The sequence below is a fragment of the Struthio camelus genome, chromosome 3, assembly GCF_040807025.1.
Source record: "Struthio camelus isolate bStrCam1 chromosome 3, bStrCam1.hap1, whole genome shotgun sequence".
NCBI lineage: Eukaryota > Metazoa > Chordata > Aves > Struthioniformes > Struthionidae > Struthio > Struthio camelus.
In genome coordinates this window covers 113823281-113833952 of record NC_090944.1, presented here as the reverse complement: position 1 = coordinate 113833952, position 10672 = coordinate 113823281, and the positions used below count along the sequence as shown (strand labels likewise).

Sequence of the window (10672 nt, the reverse complement as noted above, 5' to 3'; positions counted from 1 at the left end):
GTGGCTAGGGGAAGGACGGCGGGGGGGCCTTGGACGAGAGCTGGGCTGCGAGCGATAGCCGCGGGGCTGGACGTACCGCTGTGAAGCCTGTGGCAGCTGTTAAACGGGAGCAGGGATTTGGCCGGGTTGGGGATGGGTGCTGCTCGACTGCCGGTTGCGAGCAGGCGGGGGGGGAGGTGGGAGGTGCAGAGGGGCCGTGGCCGGGTTGCAGCCTTCCCCGGTGCCTTGGGACCGGCGAGGAAGGCGCTGCTCCTTCTCGCGTTTGTCGTCCGACAGAACGAAAAAAAGCTCAGCTGGGAGGAGGGGCTTCAGCGGCTCGCGGGGAGGGGGCAGCCTGAAGGCACCGGCGGACGAGGGGCCGGCGGCCAGAGCCCGCGCCGACAGAGAGCCGGTCGGTGCCGGAGGGGCCGGCTGGCCGCGGCGCCGGGGCTCCCGCACCGGCCCGGGCCGCAGAGCCGGCCGCCGCCACCCCCGGGTCCCGGCCGCCCCCGGGCAGCCGTTGCTGCCCGCAACGGCCCCGCGTGACGTCACAAAGGCCCCCCACCCCGCCTCGCGTGGCTCGCCGCAATGGAACGGAATGGAGCGGAGCCCCCCCTCCCCTCCCCTCCCTCCGCCCGGCGCGGCCCGCCCGCAGGCGAGCCCCGCCCCCCCGCGCGCGCCGGGCCGGGGCCGTGTGAAGCGCACCTTTTGCACGAGTCCCGCTCGCCGCGGGAGGGGAGGGAGGGGGGAAGAGAAGCCGACCGGCTCTGCCAACCGCAGCCCGCTCTGCGGCTACGTCACGCGCAGCCCCGCCCCCCCTCGCCCCGGCCCCGCCCAGCGCCGTGGTGCGGCCGCGGCCAACGGGCGGCGCTGGGGGGCGGGGGCCGGCCGTCGCGAGGGCGAGCGGGCCAATGGCGGGAGAGGCGGGGGGCGGGGGCGGGCCGGCGCCGCCGGGCGGGGGGGGCGGCGGCCAATGGGGCGCGGGCGGGGGGGCGTGGCCGTGCCGGCTCGGGTTCCGTGTGGAAAGAGTGAGGGGGCTCGGGTGCAAAGTTTGCTCGCCGAGCGGCTGCGGAGGGAGCGGCGGCGGCCGGGCCGCCGGGGGCGGGGAGGGGGCCGCGCGCGCGCTCGGGGCTCCGCCGCCGCGCCCAGGGACCGTTGGCCGCGCCAACCGCCGGCGGCGGCGGCTCCTCGCTCTCCTCGCGCCTGCTCCGCTCCGCGCCGCGCCGGCGGCCGCTGCCCCGCCGCGATGTGCGGGGGGATGGCGGCGAAGGGGCCGGGCGGGCCGCGGTGGTGGCAGAACCGGCGGGCCCGGCTGCTGTGCATGCTGGCGCTCACCTTCCTCTTCTTCGTGGTGGAGGTGGTGGTGAGCCGGGTCACGTCGTCGCTGGCCATGCTCTCCGACTCCTTCCACATGCTCTCCGATGTCATGGCCCTGGTCGTGGCGCTGGTGGCCGTGCGCTTCGCCCAGCGCACCCGCGCCACCAAGAAGAACACCTTCGGGTGGGTGCGGGCCGAGGTGATGGGCGCCCTCGTCAACGCCGTCTTCCTCACCGCCCTCTGCTTCACCATCCTGCTGGAGGCCATCGAGCGCTTCACGGAGCCCCACGAGATCCAGCAGCCGCTCGTGGTCATCGGCGTGGGGGTGGCAGGACTCATCATCAACCTGCTGGGGCTCTGCCTCTTCAACCACCACGGAGTCGGGGGCCACGGCCACGGCCACGGGCACTCGCACAGCGGCAGGCAGCACCCTCGCGGCGGCCCCAAGCCCGAGCAGCCGCCTGCGGACGGGGATGCTGCCCTGCACCGGGAGGAGACCAGCACCTTGGTGGAGAACTGCAGCAGCTCCAACGGAGTCAGCCAGGAGAAGCTAGGTAAGCCCTGTGGCACCTCTGCCCCCTCCCATTCCGCCCAGCATAGACGTGTCGGGAAAAGGGGAGAGGTCTTTTCCCCAAGGAAAGTGGTGGGCACCCCACTGCCACCTGACACAGGCTTCGTGGGAACCATCTCCTTGCTAGTAGGGGAGAGGCAAGAAAGTTTCTTGTCGGTGCTCTGGGGCTCACGATAGTTGCACCTCTACGCATTTTCTGCAAGCGCCACAAAGCCCGCCTTAAATTGTGTCCTCGTCTTGTAGACAGGGCAGCATGCAGAGGAGTCTTAGGATAACCCAGTGTGCCCTGGGAAAAGTTGATGCTGGTGGAGAAGGCGCATGACAAATGTTTCTGCCTAGCAACACAAGCTGTCACAAGACATTGCCCTAATGCCTTCTGAACTGGCTGTACATCAAATAGAGTACAGCTCAACACCTTGGTCCTGACAGTCAGATATCTCTTGAGTTGGTTATTAGCTACCTGAGAAATGTTCTCACTTTGAAGTGAAGTATACATATTGAAGTATTTTCCATTATAACAGTGTTGTGCTTCTTCAGGATAAGCTTATTAGTAGGAAGAAATCTTGGAAATGTGAGTCAGAACTGTGGAAGTCATATAATAGGTGCTGAATGTGGAGCTTGCTGGTTTCAAAGTGCAGGCATGTTTCTTTGAGTTAGTTTTCCTTTAGCTCCCTACTGCGTGCAGCTTCCCTCTCACTTGCGTGCATACATAAACTTAAAATGTCCCCAGTTCTGATCATGCTGTCTCTTCTGTGGGAGGGAATTTCTTTCATTATTTTTTAATGACTCCAAAGGCCTGGACAGTTTATTCTGAAGTCACTTGGTCAAAGCCAAGTGCTGCCTACTAGCCGAGTGAAAGGTATGTAATTACCAGTTCCCTACTTTAATCATATGACAACCCCGTTACAGCATGGAAAGGGTTTCAGTGCCCATGTTTCTCCCTTATGTTCAGGGTGATATCAGGAGACCATTGTTTTAGATTAAATTGAGCTTACTTGTACAGAGTGAACTTTGATACAGTTTTGGTATTTCTGTGGTCAGAGGCTCCATTACACATTTGAGAAACTTAGAAGTTTCTCTCTCTCTCTCCTCTCTCTGTCTTTTCTTTAGTATTTTGGCTCCATGTTGCTTTTGAAAAGTCAGATATTGAAAGAGGATAGGAAAGTTCTCCTGAATACATTACACCATTTTTCTGACTGCATAATAAGCCTCTTAATACTGTGTCGGTCGCAAGGTAGGTATCCTAATAATTAGTTTCAAACAATGTAAAATTCATTTGGCCATTAATCTAATTGATATCTAAAGTCGTGCATTGTCCTTGCATAGTGAAACCTGAGTTGTGCTTTTAGCTAAATTTTTGACTAGTTCTCTGTTAAAAGATTGAATTCTAGTATGGATTAAAGTATACATTGTGTTCGGCTAACTTCTCTGCAGTTTCTCAGGAATATAGTTCTGGCAATAGAGAATAATTTGCTGTGGGTATTTAGTATGTAATAGGACATAGTTTTGGTCATGTGTTAAATTTTCAAATAAGTGTGTATGTCCTCTAGGCCATGTCATGATTATGTTATGGATTGAGTTATTCATGGTTAACCTGTGAAAATGTTACAGGTGCTTGAAGTCTTAGGCTGTAAGATGTGTGAGTGAAGACTAGGGAAATGACTGACAGTAGCATTATGCCTTCATTGGAAATTACAAATGGGGGTAAGCCCCGTTTTCTTAAGGTTGAAGTGGAAATGGAATGATAGCCTGGGGGCTAGTACTGTGCAGGTAATCTTTATGCACACACTTTCTATAAAGTAATCAGTTTATAGTTAAATTAAAATGAGACATATTTCAAATTGACGGATTTTAACCAGTTGCCATTAAAAAAAAATCTCAAGAGCTTCCTGGAACTGTATTTCCTGTCATCCACCCCTTATGGATAGGTCTACTGACTTTCCGAATCTGCTTTGATCCAAGCACTTGGTACACTGCACAGTGTCAGAAAAGGTCGTCTTTGTTCTCATTGTGAAGCCAGAGGTCTGAACTCTGTAACCTCAGATATCTTCCTCTAATTTATTGACTTCTACTGGAAAGTTACAGGTTCTAGTGATATTTCCATATTCCATAACTTCTGGAGGTTGTATGGAAAATGTAGCTGGAGCTTTAGGACTGAAGTGTGATATACGGCGTAATGAATCTTGGGCTTGGAACGTTTCCGTTCAGCCTTCTTTGTTGTGAACCCACCTCCTCCTTAAATAAGAAACAACTTGTAGACGCTTTTATGATTACAGAACCATAGCCATGATAGCGGAGTGGCAAAAGCTATAGGTCATACTAACATGTTAATGTTTACAAAGCTCTAAAGTGAATAACCCTGACTGCAGTAAGAAGTCCTTGTTTCAGTTTTTAAGGCCAGTAGCCAGTTCCCATTAGATTTCTTTAACACTGCAAGTTTTCTGTCCAAAGAAGAACTTCTGAAGAAAAGTTAGAGGTTAATTGTGTAAAATACTTTCAGTTACTAAGGTTGGAAAATATTTTTCTTTGAAGAGTTTGACAGTGCCTCTTTGAGGTGATGTGTGCATTTATTCCTCTGTAACTAGTTAGATGTGATAGAGTGGTGGTATCAAAGACACTTTTGACAAAGAAGGGTACTGCCATGTATGTTTGTGCATTACATGGTTCATGACACGTGGTTTTGGACATGAACACCTGTATGTCACTTTAAAAAAAAGTATTTTAAAGCAAGTACCAAAAATACATCTGCTTGTGTATTCTGATCTATAAAGAATACTCGTTCATGGCCTTTGACGACTTCGGAGATTGTACTGTATTTCAGATTTGTATTGTCCCATAGTCAATGCTATTGATAAATCTTGCATTTTAGATCTAAAAGCTTAGCTCAGTGCATCAGTTCTGCTGGTTGCATGCCCCATCTCAGAAAAGCTTCCTTATACTTGAATTCAGAAGTCTTTTGAAAATGAATCCCCTAAACCTGAAGAGAAGTGACTGTGAAGTATCCATACAGCTTTTGAACTTCTCGCCTCATAAATTTTAATATAAAATGGAAATGCACTCCTATGGCTTAAGAGAGATTTTAGCAACGTGATTATCCTTCTGGCTTTTCAAAAGGGGGAACAAATAAATCATAAGTTACTTAGCTACTTATCCAGCTTGTATAAGCTCTGTAATTCTGCATTCTGTTTAAGGAATGAACAGTAATTAATCAATTGCTTAAACAGCTGGAAAACGTGAAACCAGTTTTCAGTAAAATAAACTAAAATGCATTCATCTTCATACTTTGCCACTATACATTTTTTAAGCTCCCTATAGAAACCATTACCCTCTAGAATATCTCGATCATTTATTGGGACAACTGAATATTTCTCAGCCAGAGAAAATGTTGCTAAGTGTTGGGGGCCGAGTTGCTTGTTTTCTAGTTCTGTATCGAATATGGCAAACATATATTGATTATTATTCTATATGGAATTGCAGTAATGTTGTGTAGTGCTCTAGCACGTGTCTAATCATTTTCCTGTTTTCTTGTCAGGGGATATGAAAGACGACATGGCTGACCTACAAGTTAATGGGAATGCTGGTCATTACTCTCTGGATGTAGAGGAGGTTGAAGAAGACTCTAGTGCGCAGCTTAACATGCGTGGAGTTTTTCTGCATGTTTTTGGAGATGCCTTAGGTTCAGTAATTGTGGTGGTGAATGCCTTGCTCTTTTATAGTTTGTGGAATCCATGCCCCAGAGATGGGCCCTGCATTAATCCATGTGTCAATAGCCATTGCATGGAAAATGCTACTTTATCCCAACCACTTGGCAAAACTAACCAGTCTGAGCCAGAGAGCATTATGGTGGCTGGTCCATGCTGGCTACTATATTTAGATCCTGTCCTTTGTTTGATTATGGTTTGTATACTCCTTTACACAACTTATCCGTTACTTAGGGAGTCAGCCCTTATACTTCTGCAGACTGTTCCCAAACAAATAGATGTTCATTCTTTGAACTCAAAGTTACGTACCCTTGAAGGAGTTGAAGCAGTCCATGAATTACACATTTGGCAACTAGCTGGTAGTAGGATCATTGGCACTGCTCACATAAAATGTCCTGACCCTTCCACATACATGATGGTGGCAAAGCGCATAAAAGAGATCTTTCACGATGAAGGGATTCATGCAACTACCATTCAGCCTGAGTTTGCCAGTGTTGGCTCTGAATCAGGGAGAGGGAAATGTGAGTTTCCTTGCAGAACTCAGTGTGCTTTGAAGCAGTGTTGCGGAACAGGAGAAGATATTACTGGAAAGAAGACAGAAAAATCTTCGTCACTTAGTATTTCTTGTTCAGAAGTTGTCATTGAATTTCCGCATAACAAAACTAGAAGGACTAAATCGGAGAGCATACCTTCGGTTAGGCTGGAGGCAAACGCTGATCAAAATGAGCAGTTTGAATCATCTCTGTAACTCCTGGAATGGTGCTACCTGAATTTTGATGACTTTGACAACAGCTATATTGCAAGAGGAAGGGACAGACGTTTGAGATGCAATTTTGCCAAGTAGTGTAATTGCTGAAGTCCTTGTTCTTGTTGTAATGCTAAATCTAGAATGCTTGTTTTAAAGAACATGTCACTGTCAAGATACAATGTGTTTGTGTTGACTTTGTACTGAGACAGACAAAGTGCACCATGCTGTAACAACTTCAGAAAACCAGTTTCAACATTTCAGCTGAGACACTTTTTGTTGTGCTTCAAATTAAAATATGTTTTTCCAGTGAAAAGATATTTGAGGGATAAGTATATAGGAACTCAATTTGTGTTACAGATTTATTGGACCTACTTTTTCCTTTAATATTTGATTTGTAGATATTTTAATATATTGTTTATTTAGAAACCCTAAGGAAACCAAAGTTCGTAGAACGTTTTTAAAGATATAACGACTTAAAACTGGAAACCACTTTGTCAGTTTCACATATTTTTCTTAAACTATATAATAAAAAGTGTGAAGGCTTTTCTAATGAATTTATCATATAGCATATTTTAAAGAAAACATCATGTGATTGTTAGAAACTGTCCCATCTTTTTCTCCTAAGGTAGTAAGGTAATTAAAATCAACCACCTATGAAAACAGCAGATGTGAAAGGTTTTTTTTCCTATCAAAATGGAAGTTCAAGCTGCTGTATGCTGCTCTGTGATCGAGACGTGAGACTGGCAGATAAAGTAATGCATACTTTAATATTTTATGGATTTTTCTGGTGTTCTTCCTTATTTTCAAGGTGTGTGTCTCCTCATAAAAATTTTTGAAGTTTAAAGAATCCTTTACTCGCAGTGCTATGAATGAAGAGTTGGAACTGCAGTTTGAGCCGATGCTCAGTTGACTAATCAATTCTTTTATCTCAGTAATGTCAATAAGATCTGTGTCAGGAGGAAAGTCTGTCAAGCACTGACAGTGTAACTTGTGCTTCTCAAAAGCATAAACTGTAGCTTCCGTAAAAAGTCATTGAGTGATGCCTTTTGCTGTAGTTCAGTGTATCCGTAAGCACTTACAGTGGCAGGAATCCCGGCCCCGGTGACGTCTGTAGGAGCATTCCACTGACTGCTGAGGGAGTCGACGGGGGGGGGGAGGGGATAGGATTTCATTCACTGTATTTTTGCACTTTAAGATGTGTATCACATGATTTCACTTACCAAGTATCTAAATCTATGGTTTAAAATGTTAACTCAGTTATTTGACAACTGGCTGTAAAGAAGCTGTTACAGTGTGCTGCCACCTTAAACCTTTACAAAAGAGAAACTGATCTATGGACTTGGTGAATTTGATGGAGAGTAGGTGAGAGTTGAAGATAAAATAAACAAGGAGCCTAAAACTTCAGTCTCTAGTAAACACTCTGATCCTTTAGATCCACCTTCAAGTTCTATATGGGAAATAATGCCTTGTAATTAATTGACTCCTCCTATGCTCAAAACTGGAAAACAACTCAGATCTTCCATTGCTTGCTGTATGACTCTGGACATGTCAGATAAACACTCTGCCTTGGTTACCCTGACTTAACATGGGGATAATACCTACCTCACAGGGATGTTGTGAGGCTTAACTCATATGTGAAGAGCTCTGAGACCTGTTACTGGAAGGCACTGGAAGGAGTGTAAAATGTAAAATTACTTAGTGTTTACTCCTCCTGCAACTGTATTGCAATACCTAGGGGCAACAGAGGGAACTGAGGATAGTTTTGGCCTTATGAAATTCTCCAATGCTGTGGTTTTCAGGTTTTTAACAGTATTTAAATGTAGATTTTTTTTAAAGAATGTTTTTTTTTAGTGAAGGGAATGTAGCTTTGCCTTCAGATACAGAACATCTCGCTAGTTGCATTTCTAATATGCGTCTCGTATGATAATTGCTCCTATGTAGTTCAAAAGTAGCCTGCTGCTCATTAGACCTGGATTGGCCCAGGTTGTATCAGTGGTCTTACTCAACTTCTCAGCAGAGCACTGCAGTCAACTCTCGATTATCCATGGGTGGGTTACCAGTGTTGTATATTAACTGTGCAGTGTACGTAGCTAAACTAGCTCCGCACATGCCAAAGCATTGGCGAAGTACAGGAGCTCAGCCTGGAGGTGCTCAGGTCAGCTTGGCATGAGCCTGCTCTCATGGGGTTTAGTAGCTTGGGTGCAGTGCAGCACCGTGCGGTTATGTTGCCTCTTGGCTGGTCAGATGCGTCCACAGAGCGCTGTGCTGTGTGGATGTATCGCTTAAGCTTTGTGCTAGTTTGGGGATGTTGGTGCTTCACAGTTATCAGCATCACTGACCTTTCTCTGTGTTTATGCTTGTTGTATAGTCTCATAGACTAATTTAAATATGTTAATATAGTATTTATATATTTTTTTGTCTGAATTATCTTAACTCTTTCTCCTGTTACCTGTATATGATCTAGAGTTGACTGTTAAATGAGATCTTGTATGAGACTACATTTGCAAAATATACTACCACTTCTAGTATACTACAAAGTATTAACCAAGTAAATTTTGAAATGAACAAAGTACTTTTTTTTTTGAAATATGTATGCTTGCTTTTTGCGGTAAACTTTTACTAATTACCTTGCTCTCTAGTTTGAAATCAGTCTCAGTCATTATGACTATGAGTTGTTTAGGTCCTGCTGTATATCACTAATGCGTCATAGAACTACTGCTCTTTAGTTTATTAAAAAAAAAAACAAAAAAAAAACGAAAAAAAAACAAAAAAAAACCCAAGACAAACCATAGTAGCACTGACAAGCCTGACTTATTTCTCTCCTGTTGCTTTTATAAAAAGAGAGCAACTATTAAGTCTTGACAGTTGCCACCATTGGTTAACAGTCTCAGTAAATGCATCTGAATAGATGGAATTGTAGCCACTAATTCCATTGTATCTATTTAATCTTTTTTTTTCTGCCAGAAGTCATATTTTTCTATTACTGTGTCCATTGCAGGCAATGGCTAGCTTAAAAGACAAAAAGCTCTCCCCCACATTATTTTTATTACCGGGACAGGATTCAAATGTGATGATGATAGTGGTGGGGCAGAAGTGGCCTCTCTTTGTCACATGAGGTTGTGCGTGTGCAGCACCAGCTGGTGTTAACGGGGGCCTTTTAGTCTCTCTAGCCCTCAATGGTAAGTTCACCCTAAGTATGTAGTCAGGTCAAGGTGGTGGCTGTACAGCAGCAGGAACACAATTTATGTGTTTGTTTTGGCTGTACTAGATGCAACTGTAGCCTGTTAACTTGCAATATAGCTTGATTTTTTAACCTCACTTGTCTGTGGTTACACAGACTTGATTTATTCTGAAGATCACAGTTCCAGAATACTGGGAGCATTCAAAAATACTGCGTGATTTGTCTTTTTTTTTTTTTTCCACAAAGCATGAAACTAGTGAATCTCATGTAAGTGAACACTGCAGTGGTGGGGAGCTAATTGTATTGTGTATCACATTCCTGAATTTTTAAAATAAAAAATATGGAACACTGATTTTAAGGAAAAAAAGTTTGTGTTTCAGTGTCTAGATTGTTTATGCTTCCGATTAAATGTGTCAGAGATGTACCAACATCACTGGGTGAAGTCTTTTCTATTTGGTACATGTCCCATCCAGAAACATGTTATTTTAGAGTCATTTCTTAAGTTATATCTGCACTTAGGTCGCAGTGTAGAACTAAATCAGACACTCAGTGGGCTAGCCACAATATCATGAAGCTTTACTTGTTAACTTGTTACCAGAGTGAATTGCATCTATGGAACTTGTTACAATTTCAGCTAGATTGCTTTCAGCATCAGCTCTAGACTTAGTAATATCTGCTATGCTGCATCGTTGTATTCAGTATAGACGTACACACAGTTATGTAAAAGACAAAACTAGCTCTGACTTGTGACTATCAAAAATTCATGGGAAGGACTCAGTCCTGTAAACTTCTAAATTCATAAATAGTTTCACAGAGCTCACAAGTAGTGGCTTGCATGCAAAGACTTACTGCAGGAGTGAGTCCAAAGCTTCTGCCAGGAACAACTTTTGAGGAACAACTGAAAGTACCTAGGTTTTATGGATATTTTAAAATTAGTAGTACCATGATATATTTCAATTTTCTGCAGAAGTTCCATCAGTGTATTACAATCTTAATTTTGGATTTATTCCTTCTCCCCATTCTCCCCTCACCTCCAAAAAATAGAAAAGCCCACTGAATGTCCTAAGACTTGTACCAAGTGTAGCTAAACTGATATTTTGTGCTTCTGAAATTGGGCCATCAGGCATTAGACACTGACTGGTGGAGTTTAGGTGGGGGGGAGAAGGCTTCCTGCC

General features: G+C 45.3%; 1 protein-coding gene across 1 annotated transcript; it reads left to right on the top strand.

The window, feature by feature from the left end:
- The first annotated feature begins 1124 nt into the window (after positions 1–1124).
- Positions 1125–9093, top strand: SLC30A1 (solute carrier family 30 member 1). Its single transcript, XM_009669070.2, has 2 exons — positions 1125–1850; positions 5400–9093. Exons 1-2 carry the CDS (start codon positions 1226–1228, stop codon positions 6314–6316), a joined length of 1542 nt encoding a protein of 513 aa, XP_009667365.2. The 5' UTR covers positions 1125–1225; the 3' UTR covers positions 6317–9093.
- Positions 9094–10672: the final 1579 nt, after the last annotated feature.